The sequence below is a fragment of the Coturnix japonica genome, chromosome 22 (genome assembly GCF_054131305.1).
Source record: "Coturnix japonica strain WE chromosome 22, WE-NBRP24, whole genome shotgun sequence".
Lineage (NCBI taxonomy): Eukaryota > Metazoa > Chordata > Aves > Galliformes > Phasianidae > Coturnix > Coturnix japonica.
Window position 1 is genome coordinate 7576031 of NC_140684.1, and position 24889 is coordinate 7600919.

The 24889-nt window shown below is 44.0% G+C and overlaps 1 protein-coding gene across 9 annotated transcripts in view; it reads right to left on the reverse strand.

The window, feature by feature from the left end:
- The window catches only part of CUX1 (cut like homeobox 1), a 195015-nt gene that overhangs the window by 137727 nt on the left and 32399 nt on the right, over positions 1 to 24889 (reverse strand). For all 9 annotated transcript variants that reach the window (XM_085522357.1, XM_085522354.1, XM_085522353.1 and 6 more), the window contains exon 2: positions 23599 to 23709. In XM_085522357.1, the coding sequence (XP_085378483.1) occupies positions 23599 to 23709 (111 nt within the window). The remainder of the gene's footprint in view (positions 1 to 23598; positions 23710 to 24889) is intronic.

Genomic DNA, 24889 nt, shown 5'->3' on the forward strand with positions numbered 1-24889 from the left:
TATTGTGTTCAATATTAAAGGCTCACAGCAGCCTGGAACTGCTGTGTGCACATTGAGGGTGGTGAGGCACTGCACAGGCTGCCCATGGAGTGGGGCCCATCCCTGGGTCAGGCTGGAGGGCTGTGAGCACTGATGGAGCTGTGGGTGTCCCTGTGCACTGCAGGCAGTGGGACCAGATGGGCTCTGGGGGTCCCTTCCATCTCAAACCATTCTGTGGTTCCATGATTAACACCTCATCTCTGTTCTCAAGGCTAACACACTGCTCTTGGTTCTGCCTCTCTTCATTCTCCAGCCACTAAGCTGAAGACCTCACACACACCAAGGAACACCCTATGTTCAAAGCAAGTTTTCAAGCAAGCTCAATCCTGAAGCCAGCGCTGCACTGAGTGCTCTGGTTCTCTATGAACACATCATACACTGACACCAGAACTCCCTGCACCATTTATCACAGGGCAGCACAACAGACGCTGCCCACCTCGCTCTGTAATTGCACAGCACTGCTGACTGGATGCCGAAATCCCGCTTCCTGCTCATGGCCAACATAAATCAAAGAAAAAAATCGGCTCTATTAAATCTATTTGCTCTGGGAGAACGGGGATTCATCATCTCCTAAAAGAAGTGGTCAATAAGAATCAGACCTGCTTAGCGCAGGCCTGTGTGAGTTGGGATGGCATAGGTGAGGCTCTGGTTGTGTTTGGAAGGGATGCATGAACAGGAAGGTGGATGCTGTGCTTATTTCAGTGTGCCGTGTGTTAAGTGCATGGCAAACACAGAGGGTTATTCCCTCTGCATCTCCTCAGGGATGATCCGTAACACATCAACACAAGAGACACAGGCAGGAAGAGAGCACACAGAGCTGCTTGGAAAGTAAATGTGAAGTGGGTATTTCTGGTGTGGCTGTCACAAACAGCAGCCTGTCTGCATTGCACGTGGAAAAGTGACCTTGTGTTCAAGAAGCTACAGCTCCACTGCGGCTGTGCTGGTGCAGAAAAGGGTCCCTCAGCGATGCTCAATACAAAAAGCAGTTTGGCTTCACACTTGGGACAAGAACTTGATCCCACAGCATAGAAAGGAGGCTCAGATAGCACAAGCACGTAGTACTTATGGAAATTAATATAGCAGCATTGTACTGACAGCTTTGGGAGTTGTCAAATTAACCACCAACGAATCTCTTTTTCTCCTCCCATTTATGAACACGACGACGGTCTCATTCTGCTGCTGTTGGAGTTCTGTTCCAACACCTTAAAGCCCCATGTGGAACCCACACCCTCCCAGCCAGCCCTGTTGCAGTGCTCCCAATGCGATTAAAGCTCTCTCCCACAGCTCCCAGCCAGCCAAAGCCAGCCCTGGACGGCCACGCTGCATCTGGTTTCACTTTCCAGTAACAAAACAAAACTCTGGGGCTATTATCTGTGAGTTCCAGCACGAAGGCTTCCAAATACACTTTGAGAACAAATTTAATGCTTGTTTTAAACTGAACTGACGGTAAATACCGAAGTGAAACCCAGCTGATGAGATTGCAACGTTTTCTGTCTGATTATCTTCCTGAAAGACGAGCTTTTGGCGCTCAGGATGGCTGTGCTGGAGGATCGATTTCCTGTTCGCATCAAGGCTTCCATGCATTTGGTTCAGCTGATGTTGGAGGGTTTTGGTCTGTCCTGGATGCAGGACCAGACAAAGATGGGGCTGAGATAAGGGCTGCAGCCAGGGCTGAACTCTGTGGGTGCTCCCATTGGACCCAGGGATGCTGTGGGCTGTGTGTGCTCAGCCCAGCATACAAACCACGCACCACATCCAGAACTCCATGTTTTGCTTTCATTTTTTTTCTAACGTGCCAGCAGACATTTGTGAGATTCATTCCCCTCCTGCGTTTGATACAGCCAAGGAGGGAAATGAGATTCGTAAGCTATAGCCTTCATTCTGTTCCAAAATATTATCCCAGTAGCTAAAAAAAGACATGATTTGCTCCCACTATTGTTCCTTCTGACAGTTCCGTATTGCAGCCAGCCCTTCTGCCGCTCGGGATTCAGAAGTCATCTTTATATACTGTTTACTTCTGCGCTTCCTCCACTCAAACATATGATTTTACATATTTGTGCTGAGGAGCACAAAGCGAAACGCAGACGGGACGCACTCGCTCCGCGTTGGCCTCTGCCCCAGCACAGACCTTCAGACAGGATACACGAGGACAGACGGCCGTGGGCTGGGGAAATGCTGCTGACACGAATAGCAGACAGGCAGCGAATGGGAGCCCGCAGCTCCAGGAGCCATTTCCACACCGCATCCTTCCCCAGGAACATCACAGGGTATGAAAAATGAGCCTTGCTGCTTGTGCTTTGCTATCACAGAACGGCTTCGGTTGGAGGGGACCTCAAAGCTCAGGCAGTTCCATGCCCTGTGCCATGGGCTGCTCCCAGCTCAGGCTGCATCCACAGCCCCAGCACCTCCAGCCATAGGGCAGCCCTGCTCTATGGGCAGTGCAGATCCTCACCACCCTGAACACAGCATTCCTTCCCCACATCCCACCCAAACCTCCCTCTGTCAGGTTAAGGCCGTTCCCCCTCACGCTATATATATATATCCCAGTTCAGCCCCCAGACAGAAGCAGTGCAACCAGAGGCATCTGCTGCTCTTTTTATTGCAATAGTTGCCAGCCGCATTAGTATAAATTTGCAGAGTGTTTTAACATATTTTCATTCGAGCTTAATTAATTTTCACAGGAGTTCCAGCTTAATTAATTTTCACACAAGTTTGAGCTTAATTAATTTTCATAGAACTTTGACAATTTCCTCATTTGTTGTTGAAATCACTACCCGACTTTTCCATATGCGAGGCAACCAGAATAATATCAGCTCGCAGAGTCGTTCTTGGACTTGTTTTTGTATTTCACAACCAAAAATACTCCCAGTGTAAACTGTTAACTGAAGCCCTGACAAGTTTCGTTATAAATATTCCCAGCTTTAAAGAGAAATTTGAATAAATTCACTTAGTGTATATGCGAGGCACAGTTTAGGTCTGACAGCTTCAGATTGTGCCTCATTTATATGGAGCAGCGATCAGACTCGGTCGGATGTGTAAGAGTGGAAGGAGCATTGGGCCGAGTGCTGCTGTATGGGATGCACACAGCATGGGGATGGCTACACCTGCATGCAGCTCACACTGCTTATCCATGGGCAGGCTGCAGCCAAACCCCTTCCCTCTGTTCTCTGTGCTGCTCAGTACCTTCACAAAGCCCTGCATGGGAAGATCACATCTCATGTAGTGTCTTTTGAGATTCATCTTCTGGTCACGCAAGCTGTGATGATAATCTGTTGTGTGCGATGCTAAATCTACTATTACTCCATTAAAATGTGCTATAGTGATAATTTGTGCACTCTTACACTGAAAAGAGAAGTGCGTTATGAGATGCTGCACAGAGCTGTGCTGCCCCATCCCTGCGGTGCCCCAGGCTGTGGATGGGTCTGTGCAGGCTGAGCTTTAATGTCCCCTCCAACACAAACCTTCTGTCCCATCTTCCCCTCATCTGGGACTTCAACCCAGCTGCGTTAGGACAGAATTCTTCAAGGTAAGAGCAATAAATAAAATGCATTAAGAGCCCTCGGCACAGACTCTGAACCAGTAGGGGCTCTTGCCCACCTCTGGCTGATCCCACTGCTCCAGCAGGGCACAAAAACCCTCCCTGCCCATTCCTTCCTACTAGACAATTAATGGCAATCTTGTGCTTTCTAATCAACCTACAAGCTACCAACAGAACAATCCCTTTTCAATCACTACGATTGTGATGTTCTCATTACACAAGCTCTAAGAAGCTGCAGGCTTCAAGTAGCAGCCTTAACTTCCAACCCACAGTCAAGTTACTTTAGATGGGAGTGCTGTTGAATTTTCCTGGTTAAGCCCCGTGATGTGAACTGCTGGGAACTGGTTCCAGGTAACTTATTAAGCACCGGTTGGTAGATTCAGAATGGCATTCTCAATCATCGCAATCTTTTCCGACCTTGGCTGCCCTTGTCAAAGGCCACAGTCAGTTCCAGTCCTGCAGTTCTTGGTGCTTTATCTGCCAGCAGCAGCGCAGAGTCAGACCAACTGCAAAGGGCCATTTCCTGACATTAATCTCTTGTAAGAGACACAGGGTGCTGGGACTCACAAAGCAGTGACCTCCCTGGTGGAGAAGAGGAAGGGATATGGGGAGCAGTTCCATTGCTTCTCTGAACAGGAGCTTTTCCATGTTCAGTGCTCAGAAAGTTGGACTCGATGCCCTTCAACCAAACCACCCAGTTCTACTCTAAATGTGATCAGTGCAGCTTTGAATGATGAATGCCTTACTTACAAACTGCCCTGGGTTGGGAGCTGTGAGTTTTCAGTGCCCACTGATGCTGTGCTGTTGGCCGTGTGCTGGGTTGGCTGGTATGGCACCAACCTGCTCATGTCCATCCTCCTTCTGCCCTAAGAGCAGCTTAAGGTGACTTCAGTCCAAATGGCGCAGGTATCTTTCAGCATTTAGCAGTGAGAATTACTAACCAATTCCCCGGATAATTAGCTGATAAAAAGTGCGTTTTTACCGTGGATTGCCAAACCAACCCTCCGCTAATCAACTCACACCACCTCCCCACTGCAACAATTAGGCAGGAACACTTTAACAACAGCACAAAGGAGCATTCAGAGCTGGGTTGCACAGAGCTGGGGGTGCTCCAATGATGACAGGTGGGAGGGGGCCCTCATTCATCCTCTGTGAGCTGGAAGCAAAGCACACCGCAACCCAATGGAGCACCAAGCTGGGCCCTGAGCTGTCCATGTAACTGCGGGCTTTGCTTGTAGCAGCCCAACCAATATGACTTTGTTTCCCCCCTGGGCACCGATGCTGCCCGTCATGGAGCAGGGATCACCGAGCGCTGCAGTGCTGGGCTGCGCCGTGCTGGAGGTGAAGGCATCTGAAAGCCAGCACTATGTACAGCGTACACATGGCAATTTGTTACTGTGAAAAACCATCTGTTTCTCGGTATTACAATTCTCAGAGGGGAAATTATAGCTAGCGTTCAACATAAAACATCAATTTAAACCATCAACTATTCATAATTTCAATTCTTTATTGGAAACCAAGGACATAAATGTCAGGGAATAAAGCAATATTTCTTTTATTAACTGTTCCATTCATCTGGCTATTAAATAAAACCAGGACCTTAATAAATAGCATTAGCCTTTGTACTGACAGCCACCCCAACACGCACCATAATTCTAAATAAAACACATTATATTCCCAGTATCTTTTGGCTTTAAAGCACAAATTAGGACTAAAAGCATTCGGAAAAGTATCCTGTATATGCAAGGCTTTAAGGAACGACAGCCACAAAACAACTCCCCCCACCATCTGCAGGCAGGTTCCCACTAACCCACATCCCACCAAGCCACATCCCAAAGGACACAGCAGATCCCAAAACTGATGCTGCTCACCTGCTGCCAAATGGAATCATCCTGTTAATCTCACAGATACAACGTCTGCCTCAGAAATACTACTAATAATTACAGCAGTAATAATATTAAAGGCAGGAGTGGATGGGGAGCAGGGGAAAGGAAGAATGGCAGCTTTGGGGCATGCTGCTTACAGCACGTCGTCACCCATCATTAGGAACAGAAAGGTCTGTATTTGAGTTATGGGGTGTTGCAGTTGCACACAGTGCAGTGTGCACTGAGTGGGACACAACAGCCCCACTGCCATCCTTTGACACACTGCACAACTCCACCTGGTGTGATCACACAGACATGGAGGAGCCACCCCATGTCACAGAGGAAGAGCAGAAGAGTTCTCTAAGAGCTGAGGAGTCCTAAAAAGTCCACAGATCTCTGCTAATGTTCACATAATTGTCCATTATTCCTCGTTGGGAGCAGCTCCCTGCTCTTAGCACTGCCAGCATGGGGTACTCAAGAACACCATTACAGGGGAAAGGAAGCACAACTGTAATCAAAACAATGATTACTCTCACGTTCATTTAAATGCAGAGTGAAAAAAAAATGAATACAGAAATATTCACTTGAAAGTGAAAGGTAAGAAATTAACTTTTTCCCCATGGACATCAGAAACCCAACCTCAAAAACCAGGGATTACTTGTGCATTTTTCACACCCCTCTGGAGCACACATTAGTTGCTCCTCCTGCATTTAAATGACTGTGACGGTAATCATTGTTTTGATTACAGCCCTGTTTCCTTCCGCCCAAAATGGGGTTCTTAAGGACCACACGCTGGCAGGTCTAAGAGCAGGAGAGCTGCTCTTAAGGAGTAGTAATGGACGATTTTAAGTGTTATCAGTGAGTCCACGGACTCTATGAGAGCTGCTCATCTCTTCGCTGCATGACTTCTCCCAGCTCCACACACAATAAAAACCATCGTGCCAACATTAAGAACAAAACAGCAAGATTAAAACACAGTTGCTCCTGGTTAAACATAAAAGCATCTTCTCCGTCTCCTAAAGCTCCTTTATGAAGGCAGAACAAGGATTGTGAAGCCAAAAGAGCCCCCAAACGTTCAAAAATTGGGCTATCGGGAGAAAGTAACAGTGATGCTTGGCTTCATTAACCAGTATTAACCCCATGTATCAGCTACAGAGGCTGCACACAGTCTGACAGGCCCAGAAATAAGCAAGGCACTATCCCAGGGAGGAAGGAGAGACCTGAGAGCTGGGAAACCCATCTGAAATCCTCTGTCACGTTTCTTATGACGCCTCCAAACTGCACCTTCCCAGCACACACCACGTAACAAACGCTATTTCAGCGCTTGTCAGGACGCCTAGTTAACCACCTTTAATAAGGCACTTAATTTCCTTACAGTATCTATTACTTGCATCCCCCGGAAAGTTATCAATTCTGCCCTCCCACCCCTTGTCTTCATCCATTAACATCAGCGAGCTTCTGAATAAACGCATACACATGCATCTCCCAACTGTGTCTCCAGTCCGTACCGTCACTGTGTGTTTACATCACCGGACTCAGTAAATTCAATCACAGTGTCAGTAGAACCACCTCAGACTTGACTCTGCACATTTTTAAGGAGTAAAAAATCAGGGCAATCAACTTCTGTCACACCTTGTTAAAGATGCCTTCAGGTTTCGGAGCGTGTACTGGAGCATAATGCTGAGCAGGGAGAGCCCTGGGACTGTGCTCAAAGAGGAGCACGCGTGGTGCAAAATGCACAATGAGATGGAGGCAGGGAGCACGGGGCTGGAACACAGAAGGGTTGTCTCAATTATCAGCGCTGGTGCGAGATTTAGATGCCTTTACATAACAAACTGCCCAACACCTCTGGTCACCACCAAAGCAGAACATTATGGAGTAGATCTTATAATGGGAATCAAATCTCAGCTCCAAATGGAGAACAATGAATACAGCCCAGAAAAGAAGTAGATGGAGTCTAGATATCTTTACCAGCAACCAAAAAACCAAGCACTCTACAGAACAAATAATAACCTGCTTGTAAGTGCATTGAACACTTGAATGGAAGAATGAAGAATTGAATTGAACACTGAACACTGAATGAAGAACATTTTTCTTAGTGCACCTTGCTAATAGGCTTTGCAAAAACATGCAACAGAAGTACACACCTAACTCCATCTTTCCTTAGGAACTGCAGTGCTTACACATCCACAATTACAAAGCTATGGCCCATTTCCCCTACCTGACCCTCTATACCGGTGTTTCCAATTTCCACCACTAAAATGAAAGTTAATTCCTCAAGTGCAATAAGAAGCTCATTTGTTCCCTCCCAAACGGTCCCTTTTAAAGCATATTGCATTTATGTCTGTAAGCAAGATCATCAAGAAATGGGGAACTTCAACTTTCTTGGATGCTTTGCCTTGAACCTGAATTAGAAGGGAAACAACTGCTTCAGTCAAACAGAAGAAAATCAAAAGTAACTGCATAATTAATGGGCAAGTCAGTGGGTTTTATTTAAACCAAGACAAGGTGTGTTAAGACAAGACTTGAGAAACAGAGGTCCAGTCTCCTGCACCACACAAAACACACCTTTCCACTGTGCATGAGAATGCATTTCCTCGCAGACTTCGTGCACAGGAAGAATCTCATTTTCCTTCACTTCTAACCTAGACCTTTGTAGTGCGCGCTCCTATCTCCTGGGACCCACATTAGGATCAGCAATATTTGCACACAGGTCTCCCTTGGTCACTTCTGTTTTCATGAGCCCAGTCCGACCTTAAGCTGCATTTACCTTCAGCTGAGCTCTGGTAACGCTGGGTGCTGAGCCAGGAGCTCCTACTGTGGGTAGCTGTCATCGTCTGGATGCAAAATGGAATAATTCTAGAGACAGCTACGGTGAAGCTTTTAGAGAAACAACACACTTAGTGCTAAAATGCATTTCAACATGACTTTATTACACAATTGGAAAGGCTTTAAGAATCTAAACAAGGAGCTGACTCACGCACCTGTATAATAAGAAGCAGAATCTCTTGTTTGATTTCTACATTTTGAGCCAAAGAAGGCGAAGCCATAAAAACAATTTAGTTCCTTGCAACAGCCTCATAATGAATGTGGGACCGTGCTCCTTCCTTACTTTGAAAAGCTGCTTTCACAACTGAGCAGTTGGGATTCTGGCACCGCAATTCCTCCGAACCATAAAATCCTGAGCATGATTTAACATGAAAATCCGAGGACGCAGCTTTTTGGAGGCTGCCCATCTGAAAGTGCATTTTCCCACTTGCAGAAAAAAGAAACAAGAGGTTGGGAGATTTACGGCTGCTCCAGTTCAGCTGTCCATCGTGCAGCGGCTCTTAGAAAGAGGAATGGCCCCGTCGCTGGTCTGTGTATTAATTCCCTTTCCTTCTACTTCCTCTCTCCCTTGCTGCTGGTTATTGTCACGACTAACTGAGGTAATACGTGATGGCATTTTAAGGAACACAAAAATATTTATAAGATCTGCCTTAATTATGCTCTCCCAGGACTAACTGCTTCCCAAGATATCTTCCTAACTGTGGTTTCTGCGCTCCAATGGTCTGACAGCACTGGGCTGGCTGATCTTAGTGGTCTATCCAACCTGAACAACCCTATGGATGTGTCGGCTTAGAAAGAACACAACAATACATAGGAAGAACACACGCTTACAAACTAAGCAGACACGGGGCTGAAGTTTTCACTGCTGTGCCAGCTTTGATCCTCAAGAACAACAACAAGATTCGCACAATATTAAAACATGCAGCACTTCCAGAATGTGCACAGAAATGATTTACTTGCCAGTGTAACACAACCATACGTTAATGGGACCACAACAGATGTTCAACTGCAAACAGCAACTTGAGCTGTTTTGGACCATACAGAATGTGACATGCAAAAACTCTCTGATAGTTTGTTCCTAAGGGTGGACACTGCAGACTCATTCAACTGTAGCATTTTATAGGACATACCTCCTATTTCTGAGCCATTCCCATTTCAAGATGTAAAAAACCCTATTAATTTTCCCATAGGAACATGTTGATGTCTGGGAGACACTTTGGAATCTTTCTTGAGCAGAAGTGCTCTATAAATACAGAACATGTAATTGACATCTCAATGACCCTATCATGATGAGCTATTGAGTAAAACTCTGCTCTTCCCAATCATCCTTTTCAGTACAGAAAACATAAATCTTGATCAGCATTGAAAATGATGGCGCTTCTTAGGTACGTCCATTCGGGAATCTGCCTGATGACCTTTTGATTTTGATGGTAACAGCCTTGTTGTAATTACATATACACTTACATTGGAGTATTTAAAGCGCTGTTGGAGATGAGATGAGCAGCGGTAAAGACAGACTGAAATCAATGGGGCTGCCTGTGCAGGAGCTCGGACTTACTTGGGGGTTATGACAACAAGGGCTGGGATTAAGCAGAAAGCAGGAAAACTGCAAAGTTTAACTGACAAAGAACCACGAGTTTAACCAAAGGGGGATTGGCCTGATAAATCGTCCTCTTATCAGCAGTAAAAGAGTTAGTGCTGTAATTGTAAGGTGTTGCACGATCATTTTCAGGTTTTAAACAACTGCCTGAAAGTGCTCTAATAAAAATGTAACTGATAATAAAAAGATGTTGCAGCAACTAAAAGGGAATTAAAATCATGCTTTCGTTTGTTCTGAGTTAAGGAACAATGGCAGGATTAGCAGGAAACTATTACGAAATTAATCTGATTAATGCCTAATAAATAATGAAGCTGTACTTAAAAGGGTCCACAGGCTTCGCCGTGTCGGAACGTGGATCCTACACATGATGCAAGATTAAAAAGCAGGATGCTTTCCCTATTAATTAAATAGCAATACCTGAATCCTCCTAAAAACCAAGAACAGGGAAAGGAAAAAATAAAAGGTACAGCGTGTTTTAAAAACAAACTGTAAGCAACTCCACCCTGGTTACAATTGGTTTCAGAGTGACTGCTGGACAAAATGCCATTATTTGCTGTGTTGAAAAGGATGGGACAGTGTGGAAATAGGCATTATTTCTATATAGAATCTCCCATATAGGGCAAAACACAGTGCCAAAAGCTAAGAATGAAGCTGTAGGGGAAACTCACCTGATAATCCCTACAACACTCGTAATGATGTACTCAAAGAAGCATTTTGCAAGCAAGGAAAACGCCAATAAATGCACCAGTGGCCAAGGGCCAGTTTGGGGTAACCAGGCAGATTTACAGACAGTTAATGGAAGTTATGATCTAAATGTAAAAACGGCTCCTAAGGAAGTTGCATAGGAATTGAAGGGGAGGCCACAACTAGAAATAACAGCAGTGAATGTGTTTCAGTGAACTACCAACAAAAGCAATCTTCTTGTCAGAACCACTATCTAGCAGGGAACGTGAAGCTGCTGAATTAAAATACTTCCTACCCAATGATCTCGCCCTTAAGCTAACGTTAGAGAAATACAAGGGAACATATTAATTCTGTTCTCGGTATCAGATTATTACTGGGTGACACTATCAGGAACTCATTATGGAAGTGAAATAAGTCTACAAAGTGATAATCACATCTGTTGAATATCAAAGGATAAGAGCTGGATCCGATCAGCCAGGCATGATCCCAGAAACTCAGACCATAGAAATAACTCCTCTATGGAGCCAGCATCCAGCCCAGGCACTTCAGAGCACATCTAACAACAACCAGCTCCTTCCTCCTGATTTAGTGAGGCACCACAGGGGTCAAATCCTGGCTCACCTGCATTATAGACACTGAGACCAGAAGAACTTCTGGAGCAGCCCTAGAACGGTCCCTCGGTAAATGCAAATAATTGCAAATAATGTACTTTTCCCCCCCCTTTCTCTTTTCTAAGATGGTATTAAACACACGTTGTATAATTCTGGATCTGCTATATTTATATTGTATCACTGCAATTACCTGATGAGAGTTCAGCGAGATGGCTTGTAATTCTCTTTACAGCAGTAATTTAATGGAGTCAAAATAACAGAATAAGGAACAGAAAATAGAAGAACGGTGTAAAAAAATGGCAATTTTGCTATGGGAAGTTGGGACTTGCCATTTCAAATTAGCAGGAACCATGAAGTGGGCATTACTGACAACGTGAATACAGTAATTGGGGTTGATTTCCTGGCACTCTGCCGGATCCTCTGACGAGCGCCTGCGAGTTAATTACAGCTCTCCTTGCAGAGTGGGGACACTCAGCAGTGACGCGGGGACAGCAAATACTCAGCCCTCCATTGGGGTGAGGGAGGCAGAACTCTGCTGCCCGTCCCATTAAGGGAAACCCATGTGGAAATTCAGAGCAACAGTGCACTGGGATGTCATGAATAAACAACCTGGAAACAAGAAAGAATCTGCCCAACCAAAGGGTCATCATTTCACCCATTAAAACAAGCCACCTGCACCCAACACTCTGCAAGATTCCTAGCATAACCTTTGCCTTTAACTGGTGAAGTTTAATTAATTTGGCAGAACTACATAACTTCTTTCTATGCGATAACTAGCTGCCCTCCTGGGTTTCTTCTGCAATCATTTCCTTTGATTAACTGCACTGTATTTACTCAAATGAACACATGTATTTCATACATGTTACAACAAATTAGAAGAGAAGAATTAAAAAAGCAGCCTGCCAACTTAGGAACTGAGCAAGTGGAACTTCTGAATTAAAGCAGACAGCATTATTAGCTGATTATTACACGGAGAGCATTCAGAAGAAAGAACATGCCCTTTCCCTTTTCATTTGGTATTACCACTGATTACACGATATATCTTAAATTATAATTTGAGGTAAAACTATGATTAAAAATAATTTAAATATTGCACAACACGTTAATTGCTCTGGAATGTCTTCACCTTTGTTGCTGCTCTGATTGCAGGCGGTGCAGGGTCTCCAAGTCAAGGCCCACAGCACATTGCATCATGGCGGCCATTGGGGTCTATGGGATGGGAGGATGTGAACAGCCTCTCTGCATCCCCTGCTGGCCCCAAGGCACTGACTGCACTCAGGCAGCAACATGGGACCCTTCCCATGGAACTTTCTGGTATTAAAAAGTTAAAATAGAAACAAGGGAGCAACTGTCCCAGTGTCCACATCACCAGAGCTCTTTGCAGGTGACCTCCTAGACTGGGCATCCCTGGTTAAACATCATCACCCCATCCTTCAGTGAGAAGCTTGGTTTGATCAGCTGGCACTGCTAGATGGTTCTTTCATGAGAAACATTCCCAAATGGGGAACACTGCACATCCAGCTTTGAGGCCAACAACAGGCTTCCACATGATAAAACGGAGCTAACCCTGATTAAGGCAGTTGGTGAAATTTAGGAGTCTTGTTTAGACCTGCTTGCTTCAGTCAATGAGAAAAGCAAGAACTTCAGGCAACTTTCTGTAGCTGGGGTCAAATTAGGGGAAAGGAGAAGCTGCAATGTTGTCTGTTTTTTTCAATGCAACCACAAGGAATCAGTCTCCCCAGATGAAGGGAGGACAGTGACTACACCCTTGCTGTAAGCCAAAAAGTCATTTTAGCACAAGAATGCTGCTTATTTTGTTAAATCTGGATTAATCTGCAAGATCCAAGTCTTGAGATACGCACTGCAGGAGTCTGGGCACATAACTCCACAGAAGGATTACTGAGCAGCCTGCCCAACTTCAAATAAATGATCTTACAGCTCTTTCCATCCTTAAGGATTCTAAGATTCTAACCAGGTACCTTGAAGACTAATTTCCCGAAACAAAAAGCAAATATCACCTTCAGAACACTAGAAATGATCAACCTCTGGAAGTTTCCTTTGATTTGGTGTAGAAAACAATCTCTGACTGTTAGTGTTCTCATTATCTTAGCACAAACTACCTGCTAATTAGCTCATGTGCGAGAAATACAACAGAAAAGCACAGCTGAATGTTTTAAGGCACGAAGGTTTACTGATGACAAGGATGGAGATCCCTGCCAATCCATTCTAACTGGGAAGTGTTCGTCTGCAAAGCGTTTTATCAATATTAAAGCAATACCTGCTGCTACTGCACCTTCACACCACCTCACTGCATCATGTTGTATACAACAACCTGGCACCTCCCCATAACCTCAGAACACATAACACTCCACAGAGGTATTCAGAAAAATCACATTATTTATACTGATCTGAAATAAAGTCCATACGGTCCAGCAATACAAGGAGGCAAGTATTAGAAATGTACCATTTCCCTCTAAAATTTCTAAGGGAAAGACCTGGAACTCTGACCTTTCTCAGTCCTTTCCTCACTGGCCAAGAAACAGCACAGCACCGCACCTTGTTTAATCCCTTTCTTTCCATTCTCATCTCCCCCTTCTGCTCTTAGAAGCTCAAGAAGTATTTAAAAACACTCCAGTGCACGTCTGCCATCCCCGCTCAGCTCTGAGCAAAAGCACTGCTGTGCTTGAGAACCTGGAGAACTATTTAAGATATTTTTAGAGTATTGATAAGCGAATAATCTTCGGTTTAAAGAATTCCCATTAAGGAGTGATTGTTTTCCTTTCTGGGAATTAGCTGGTACCAGCCTTAGGGACTCCACCCAGCAGCTTTGGGAGTTGTCTTTTCTTACTTAGTCATTCTGCATTGGAAGGCCTCCAGCCAAAGATCCCAACCTGCAAAGACCCTGCTTTGATAAAGGTGAATATTGTGATTTTTACTGCTAAGCATCTTTTTTCCTACCTACTGACATTGTGGCTACTATTTCCTTTTTTATTTAACCTAAACAGTCACTTAATTCCCAGAAATAGCTCTTTCTCAATAGACTGACATAGCTTCCTCAACTGACTGATCTAACACTGAGGACTTTCCAAGCCCAATGTATTGGTTTACTGGTTATCCTTCCATTATCTTCTATGGCCAACAAATGCAGCCGTTCAATGTTCTGGATCTTCATTAATCCCAATGTTAGATTCTGATTCCTGGCACAACTTTAAGGGTACCAAAGCATGGGACACACAAGGTTCTACAAACACGACGTATCTGACAACATCAACCTGTCCATCAGGCTGGGTCTCAGCAGCAGAGATTTGGTGGATTTTATATAACATCATTTACAACTGATGGTGTTTGACTCCCAGTTTTTTTATTCCTGCATGGTAAAACACAAGCACTTATGAAAGGGGCGTGCAACCAATGCCAGGCTTCAATTATAGACCTTTGCATTTGGCAGCAGCAAGTCGGGACTTGAGAGCCATTTTCTGCTCCTTCAGATCACCCCGCTCGCTAAAGGAGGAAACAAATCTAGTGATGTTATTAGCACTTAAGTACCTGCTTATCCTTAAAAGCTGCAAAGGATGCCACATCTAAGCACTTTGCATTTGCATGTATTGACAAGGAAATAAAACACTTTTCCACCCTTTTTTATAGAACTGAAACCAAAATGAAACCAATGGGAGAAGAGCTGATCCTGGGAACTATCAAACTGGTGAGCATTAACATTATAACTGCTATTTTTCTACATCCATACATTGTATGGGGTCATATCTTAGTTATCAGAATTGTTCACTGTTCCACGCGAAGACAGTCAGTCTCTTTTTGAAGTCATAAAATGAATATATATGATCAGCTACAGAAAAGATAACATTCACACCCACCAAAAGCCTTTGTTTCTGAACAGCAGCCCAACAGCACACACTTGGCCAATGAATCTATCTCCCCAACATATTTCTGATGCTTCAAAAGCTCACGGGCAAAAAACATGTTGTGTCTCTTTCCTCTGTTATCAGGAATAGGAATATCAAGGAATGCAGACATCTTTCTTCCTTGCTCTGAAATTACACTGATTGGAAAACAGCACGGCAGTATTTAACTTTGGACAAGCAGCAGGTTTTAATAGTCAAAAGCTCTTTAAAACATATGTTGTAAACATATGAGTTATAACTCATGTAAGTTAATACTTACTAGAAGCTGTTTTCCGAGCCCTTACTCAGGTACACATCTAAAGATGTAAGAAACTGAAGCAGGTAATATGAACTCACAGGTTACGTTCCCTAGGAAGGAATCTTGAAGGCTGGGGTTGATGGGGGCATTTTAGAGCAAATTGCCACCTGAAATTGGCATGAAGTATCCTCCACTGAAAGCAGTGGGAGCAGAGCCTGAGGGGCTGAGCATCCCTGTAGATGTCCCTGTTTGTTGTGGGGAGCTGGACTTGATGATCTTTAAGGGTCTCTTCCAACTCAAAGGATTCTATGATTCTGGACTCACATGAGCCTCTACACTCCTTTACTGCTGACAAAGAACAAAGCTCTTGCACCAGCAAACCACAGCTTTAAGTCTAAAGATGCTCTTTTATTGGGGAAGGATATTGGCACACAATAGAGCTTGCCTTTATATGCCACCATGAGGTGGGGAAGAAGCCCTCAAAGCATTATGTTAATCTCCTGAGCAGAGGGAATTGCCATTAAAAATGCTACTCAGACAGATGGGCATCTGTGGAAGCCTGCTACACAGCCTCATCAAACTCATTAAAACTATCTTTAAGACCTGGGCTTGGGAGCATAATCCCTTTAAGAAACCTGCAGACTAGGCTGCAAGAATAAAGATACAGTGGGAATAGAGCTGAAAAATACACGAGCTGGATGATGTCCTCCAGCACTGGGACTCATCTGACAAATATCCATCCTGTATGACCATCCTCAATGCAATGTGTTTATTGACAGGCCAAAGTCCAAGCAGTCTCTATCAGAAAGACATGACAAGACTGGATTATTTAAAACCAGTCTATATATTCAAGTTACCCATGTACCTGCCCCTAGTGAAAAAGGCAATGCAGCACTGAGTGACCTTCATCACCATGCCCAGGGATGGACACAGCATCCCTGCCCTGCACCAGGGATTAACAGCGTGATCCCTTTGGGATCAACTGGGTCCATAAGCAGCCTTGCCTTTCCCTCAAGGCTTCCATGGGAAGCAGGAAGGTGAGCACAGCAAGCTGCCAGCCATCCTGCAGCTGAGCAGCACCAGCCACCCAAGAGGTGGTTGCACGGTTTTGTACACATAAAGCTTGTAAAGCACTTTAGGAAGCTGCAGGATGAAAAGGACTATATAAACGCGAGATATTATTATTATTAAACCAGTGATCTGACAAGAAGAGACAGCTTTTCAAATCCGTACAACAGCTTGAGCTGAAGAGATCAGGGAGTCTAATTTGAAAAAATAATAATCTGAAATGAATCTGAGGATTAGAAGTGGCAGCTCTTTTGTGGATTCGCCATGGCAGGTAAATTTAGTAGGCTACTTTAATTTTGCATCGTTTTAACTCCTGGCAATGTCCTGTGCATTGAATCTGACAGAGAGACAGAGTGTTTGAAGCTGTCGTGGCTACGTTTTAGTCTCTCAATTTTACAATCAGTGTTTGAATCTGCTGCTACAACTGTGGGTACGGAGATCAGAGGCTTATCAAAGAGGCATCCATTTCAAAGACAAGCAGCAGCTTTGACTTCATTCCTTCAGTGCTTAAAATTCCTGCAAAAGCAGATGAGCACACGGCAAAACAGGTCGGAAAGAAACCTCTCTCTCGGCTGTAAACCTATTTTAGTATTAATTTTTTAAGGATCTATTTTGGTCTCATGTAAAATGCGTGTGTTTAGCAGAGATAATCCTCTCAACAGGTGAGCTTAATATATTCCTCTTCCTGTAACTGCAAGTACATTTTAAACTGGCTTATTGCTTTATCAAGCATTAATTGAACAACCACTTCAACCAGTTACCTGATTTTTTTGGACTAAAAATGTCTTCCTAACAAAGCGTCACTTCACTTCTTTTATTGTTGCCCTTATTTTCACTGCATGGATGAACCAGGCGCACCGCAGGCACAAGATGTGCTGCCTGCAATAAGTGCTTGGTTTAAAGGCACAATGCTCTCCAGGACTGCTGCATGCTGATGGCCACATTCAACCTTTGACTTAGAGCTGAATCTCAGCACTCTGAGGGCTGACGGCATCAAGACCTCACCAGCATTGCAACCTATCCTAGGGAACCTACCAGGAGTTGGATTTGATGATCTCTAGATGTCCCTCCAGGCCCTATGATTCTATGACAACACTTAGGTCTTTGTGGCTTCAAGTAGCACCAGGGGAAGTTCAGGTTGGGTATTAGGACCAATTAGGCAGTCGGCATGTTGGGGGGCTGTTGGGGTTGGATGTGGAGATCTTAGAGGTCTTTCCCAACCATAATGATTCTATGACCCCTTTCGACACGCAGGACTGAGGAGTCCCAACACATCCAGGCACTGTAGGGTTGGAACTACATGATCTTCAAGGTCTATTCCAACCCAACACGGTCCCTTGGCATCACTCTGCAAACCCAGACGTGGGCAGAGCACAGACCTGCTGCAGCTTCTGAGAACCTTCTCTTGGAAAGTCAATGTATGTTCAAGAAATAAATAACCACCTCTATGCTTAAAAACGCAGAAATATCGCCATAAATAAGCATTAGTGCTCTGCAAATTGTGAAACCACAATTTTATGGTTTTAAACAGAGACAAGGTGGAATCGTGAATGGTAGCAATGTATTTCAGATGAAAGCTTTCAAGCAGATGAGAAATACTAACAGGAGTTGGAACCTGAGTAACTACAGTTGCATTAAATTCTTCCATCTGCAAGTCCATTAACATTTTTTAATGGTTTTGTATGGCTTTTATATTTATTGGGTGGGTTTACTCCTGTGTGAGTCATACATATTTATTGCCAGGGTCCAGATAATGGTTATTAATAAAACTCCTTTTATTTGCATACTGTCTTGAAGCTGGTCTCAATATTTACAGCTCGACCATAAAAGAATCCTCAAAAACTCTCAATATCGTGGCTTTAATTTCTGTATATTTTCACCTTTTCTGTTTCTTCCTCTGAAAATGGGGAGAAAAAGAACAACCTGGAAAACGCATTTTGTTTCTCAAAAGCCTAAAAGACACTGATTCTTTCAAAGGATTAAAGCACAGTTTTCTGCTGAGGAAGTAAGAGATCCCAAACTGAAGGCGAGCTGCTCTTTATAATTAAGAAAACACATCCATTACTGCACGTAATTATGAGCAGTAACAAAAGCTCAGTATTAAAGCGGGTCCACTGAATCTCTGGAACCATGCCTGCCAACCAAAACACCTACTATGAATTTAGTAATGGGTTACGCAAACATAAATTACAAGGCCAGACATTTTAAAAGGGGGGGAAAAAAAAAATAGAAGTTGATTTATTGTCACGTTGGAGACACGGCGGGATAGAAGCACAATTTCATTTTTCCATATATTCATCAACGCCGCGGATGTGTTAATGCAAAAAGAATTCAGAAATAAGACCGGCTCTCCTCTGCTCTAATTCTCGTATGTCATTCAAGTCACTTGAAAACAGTCACCAGGAAGCCTTTAAAACATATAAAGTAAGGAAAAAGGCAAAACGCGCAACAAGTATGTGGATGCCAACAGGTTTGAAGAGGATTTTACCGATATTTCTCTTCTCAAAAGTTTCCCATCCAAAATCTGGCCCTGCAAAAGAGCAACTGAGCAGAAAGTTTGCTGCCTTCTTGTTTGTTTTCTAAAGAGAAACGCTCTCAGCTCCGCACCGCAGTCACTTTGTTAGTGAGCATTTTCCCTCAGTGCATTAATCGTTTCTGCTCTTGTTTCAAGTAGATCCAACTTTTCACTTATCCACTGTCAGAGCAATGAAAAGAATCCCTCGTTACTGGCAACTGTTATTAAAAGTTATTCACGACAACATAATAATTTTAATGAGAACAACATGTGCCTTTAATTACACCTGAATGACTTTGAGGTGGGCCAGTGGATGAACTGGAGGAGACTCACAGAACATTTGCTCACCAAGTTAAAAGGAAAAGCGCCGATGGAAGATGTTTAATTATTTCTTCTGGTAAGCGCACACAGGAAGGAAGAGCATGTTTAGATGCTGAGCCTTGAAAATAAGCCCACCTACTGTTTTAAGGGTCTGAGTGAATTCAGGATGTGAACTTCAGACTTGCTTTGGGAGCATTCAGCCTTATCGCTGTGGGATCTGCATCCAACTACCCAGTTTCACACTTACCTGTATAAACAGAAGGCTGGAGCACCTCTCCTATGAGGAAAGGTTGAGGGAACTGGGCTTGTTTAGCTTGGAGAAGAGAAGGCTCTGGGGAGACCTCATTGTGGCCTTCCAGTACTTGAAGGGAGCATTTAAACTACTGAAATATATAAAATGTCCCTCATTCCTCTCTTATGCAATGCAAAACACAGCACTCCTGGCATTACTGAGATCCAGTATCTGCAACTGATGCTGCTAGAACAAAAATACATTCAGCTGTCAAGCATGTTTAACCAGAAAAGCGCTTAAATAGAATAAATCAAAATCACCAAGAGCAAGTGGCTTCAGAGGAATTAATTACTTGAACCACATTAACACATTCAGCTCAATCAGATGTGCCTCCTTCTTGAATATTTTTGGAACTCCTGAATAAAGCAATCACCCATATGTCTCCAGCTTTATCCAAAGACTCTCAAGGTAAAACGTGTTGAAAACTGATTATCCTGAAGGTATCTGTCTATGTTCTAGACCTGGAAGATAAGCCCTACTTCCTCTGTTCTTATTATCTTGTCCCTTTACAGAAGGACATGGCAATGTTTTACATCAGCAAGTGAGGTATTGTAACGTTCTGCTGAGGTTTTAAATACATGAGGAACCTTAAAAACACGGAACAATTTTATGATAGAATTGAAAGAACATTGATAATGACAATGTTTGAGTCACACACAGAGTAGGAAAACAAAGACTCTTTCTGAACAAACTGCTTGTCTGCAAATTCACTGCTTCCTAACACCAATCTCTCTTCAAAGCCACAGGGAGAATGAAGAAGAGAACTGATGCTCCCACAGTCATTTTCTCCTGCACTAATTTTCAAGTATTAAGTATGGAAAGGCATCTAAAGGTGGTTCTTTTCACGCCCTGCCGTGCATTGAGATGTCCAGTTTCACATCACATCGAGCTGTGCTGTGGCACAGGACTGTGCCCTGCTCCAAACACAGCCATCCCAGGGCTCCCCATGGAAGGGGAGGAGGGCCATCCCCACACTGTGCACTCCCATGAGCACAGGGAATGCAAAGCAAAGCTGTTTTTAACAGGAGAAAGAAGAGTAGAAGAGCCCAGCTCTAGATGGCAGCAAATCAATATCCACCCCTGCACACAGCCTGGTGCTGTGCATCTCCAGGAGCTTTGCTAAGCAGGGGATCCTGCAGACCAGAGCTGAGCATGCAGAGCTGTCAGGATCCCACCACACTTCACTACCTGCAATTAGAACACCGCTCCTCTCGTTCCAATTGGTGATTTTTTTTTTCTTTTCTTTAAGCTTAATTTGATTATCTTTCACTGCAGACCAGCCAACCCAACCGAATGCACCAGAACTGATGGAGACTTGAAGAATTCTGGCAGGTTGGATATTGACAAACAGAGCCCTCGTTTAATAATAACTGAGCTCCCCTCCTGTAGTTACAGCTGCCATAATGCCACCTCTGTAAAACAAATGTGGGTCTTACAGACAAGCATCACCTTCATACATGGATCCCACACAGGAGCAGGATGGGTCGGGCAGTGAGAGAAGCCCAGGCTGTTTGATTTCTGGCATCTTTCAATATTCCATTTCCCAGGGCATTTAAAAGCTTTGCTCCAAGAACCCCCTTCTGCTGTCTGTGCTTACAGTTCCCCCCCGTCCTTCCCTAACTGCTGATCCAATCTTTAATCTGCTTTGCAAAACACAGCTGCCCATTGGAGCATTTTAAGGTAATCTTGGCTTTCCAAATCTCACAGACAGAGCACATTTACAGCCCAGGAACAACAGCAGGGAGGAACCCACAGCTCAGCATCCCCCCAGGAAAACACAGAGCGACCAAAGTCATGAGCTGTGGGGGGCTCCTGTGGGCTCTTGGATGCGGACCCTCCATTTTACCATCCTTATTGCAGGTGAGACTGACAACAGTCAGCACAGCTCAGCGATTCTCTGTTTCAGATGGCTAAATCAGAAACACTGAACTGCCTTCTGTTACAATCAGAATTAAAAAGGGGCCAAAAAGTGTCTGTCCAGGTGTTCACATTCACATAAGCAGCAGTGCCAGCCAACCTCACCACCTCCCCTTGTACAGCTGTGTGCACAGCAGTGCCCATCCTCACCCAACCTTCAGGAGTCCTGACTCTATCACTCCTCAGGTCTAAAACTGGACAGGAACCCACTTCATGACACAGCCAAACCAACAGCCAGACCTCATTAGACACTGAGAGCTGCAGACACACCTAAGCACAATACAACCTGCTATACTAAATGACCTGCTGTGCAAAGAATAATTAGCGTGCATGCTGTAATGCATCATTCTCCTCGCTGAAATACACCTTGCTTTGGGAATCAAACTCAAACGTGCAGCTACACAATGACTGCAGATTGAAATGCTGCCTCTTAGATTAACATCCCAGCATGTCAACTCAGACCTGGTACTCCAATACTTTGCAATATCGAGCCCTGCAGTAGTTCCAATAAGCACGGAAATATTATTACATTTCTTTTGCAATGTGATAATTTGCAAAGAAGGCAGAAATAATCCCAATGGATCTGTCACATCTTTTCAAGTCTCCTAAAACAGCAGCATAAACATCCTCAACTCCATCAGTAGTTTTTAAAAGTCCTTTTCTGCTATGCACGAGATTGCTTATGGCAGACACTATGGAAAGTCTAGAGGACACCTCAGACAGCAATTGATAGGAAACTCAAGGCAAACGACATTTGTTTCCTGATTTATGGTGGGAACAGCAACAGCTGAAGGCAGGAGATGCCGCAGCAGACCAAACCACTGCTGCACCAGTGGGGATGCATCCAGAATGAGCAATGAAAATGGAAAGCAGGGCTCTAGAGCTGTTATATTTAGAGATTCCATCCACACTCTTTACAGGAAGAAAGATGTTGCTTCATCTTGGAAATTTTAATTAAGCTGTATACTGACTTATCTATTCAAAGAACAGTTCTGCAAGCCAGCAAGTTTGCTACTAGAGTTCTCTTTGTTATTATAAAGAGTATGCTTGAAGTTCAGTAACATGAATGGGTCAGCTGGGAAATGCCAGTGGCTCACTGTGTGCTTCCTGCCCACCTCAGGGAAGGTTTTATCACATGGTACAGGTTTTATGATGGAGCTGAAGTTTTGGAAAACAAATCAGATCGAGGTGCCCTAACATTGCTTTCTGTCATCCTCCTGCCCTCCAAAACAGTCTAAGCTTTGACTATTACTCAGTATTATTCCTTATCTTTCCAAAAAGTGCAGGGCTGGATTATTTTCCCTGCCAGTAACCTGCTCTGTAAAAACAAAACTGGCCTCAAGAAATCACCCTGAGATGGATCCAGGAGTTTGCTGTCCCTCAGGAGCCGGCAGCTGCAGCCCCAGCCTGCAATTCTCCTTACAGGAAAGAAAGGAAGGAAGCAGGAAACTCAAATAAGTTTTGGAGAATGAACTTCAGCTTCTAGCAAACAATTCAAAAAATGCGGCCCCAGACAAGAGTTTATTTTCTGGATTCTGTATAGTTTCCTATACCTTTATATTGTTTCACTTCTCTCCGTTCCCAATAGAAAATGAGTTTGTATCTATCCTATACACAACCACACGTGTGTGCACAGACACACTGCACACAGTATCATAGCCATGGAAGAGTTTGCAAACCACCCTCTCCATCCCTGCAGCACTCAGCTCCTTGAGGTTGGCCCAGCACCGGTCCAACCCTTCGCACACCAGCTGGAGTGCAATGCACGGCCGTGGTGCAGAGCTGTGCCCGCAGCTCAGCGCTGACCTTGTTGCATTTCCAGCGAAATCAACAACTGAACTTCGTTTGATTCTTGGTGGAAAAATGAGCATCTTTGAAGTCATGCCCTTGATGTAGATTTATTTATGCTGCAAAACATCACTCGCTACACCCAAGCGCTAAGAGAATTAGGTTTAACTGAAGAATCTTTCTTTTTTTTGCACTTCCCCACGTTTTAGATTACAACAAAACTTAGAGTGAGCCTGATTGCAGGATGACGCTCAGACCTGCTCTGAGAAGTCACCTCCTATTCTAATACTCACAACACAGAATGGTCTCAGCAGAGAACATCATAAGAACCAAACATTAAGAACAGAGCCCCCTAAACACGTTGGCTCCTTACCTCTGGAGTGTTCTTCTTGAACTCCCGACTTTGCTCGATAAGTTTCTTCCTGGACTGCTCGCTTTCATCTTGCCGGTTGGCCAATATTGTTGCTGTGGCATCGAGTTCTCTCTGTCAAGAAAAAGAAGAAGGACCACAGTTAGAGTTCTGTTTATTACAGAAATTGAAATAACATCATGTCTGAGTCCATCACATGGCCTGGGATAGCCTCCCTGTCTCCACTCCAAAAGATGTTTATATATATATGAGCACTTGATGGAGCTGCGGGTGTCCCTGTTCATCGCAGGGGAGTTGGACCAGATGGCCTTTAAGGTCCCTTCCAACTCAGTGATGCTATGACATACATACACACCACCCAAGTTCACTCCCCACCAGTTCCTTTGCTCAAGACTCTGCTTCCAGGATGCCACTGCACTGATCCCGACTGGACTGAATGTGTCACCTTGCAGTGCATAAACCAACAGCACAATCTTCCCTGTCTGTCCATCCCCTTCTTGCAATACTTCCACATAACACTAAAAAAAAAGGCTCAATCCTCCACTCAGCCACAGACTCCATCCCCAAATCACTGGGAGTAATGGACTGCAGTAAAAATAAAGCAGATGTGGCTAAGTTTAGACAGTTGGTTACTTTTTGTGGGGGCTGAATGCTGGCACCTTCAGCAATGGGATGGAGATGTGTTCCATGTGACCCCACAGCCTGAATTCCGGAGGGAAAAACTCCTTTCTGCAACTTCCAGCTCAAAAGAATCAACTTTTTTCCCCTTTAAGTCTTCTCTTTTTTCCTACGTATATGGACCACAGTTATCTTAATCCTTAGAAATAAGCTAAATATGACAAATGGATTTGAAGCCAGGCAGCACACTGGAGCCAGTGACCTAAATATCGTCATTGCAAGGCTTTAAAAACACCATATTTCTGACTTTGAGGGGGAAAAAAAAAAAAGAAATAGGGCAATATGTCCACCAGATCTTGGTTTGGAATTCTGTAACATATGTGAAATCTATTGCAGAAAAGTGGGAAATACTTAACAGTTGGATAAACCACATTTGAAATTCATCCCAGCTAAGTTTATGCAAGAAAAAAGAGCAACAGAAACCAATGTGGTTAAGCAGTACTATAAAGAGCAATATAACGGCTAAGCAGAAGGCTTTTAAAAAATATAAACAATCTGGTACGGCCGGCAACTTGGAAAACTATATTTAAAAAGGAAGCCCACATTTAAAGCAAAGCAAAGCAAACACTAATAGTGAAGTACGAGGGAATTTCAGCAGGCCAAAGAATTCAGAGCT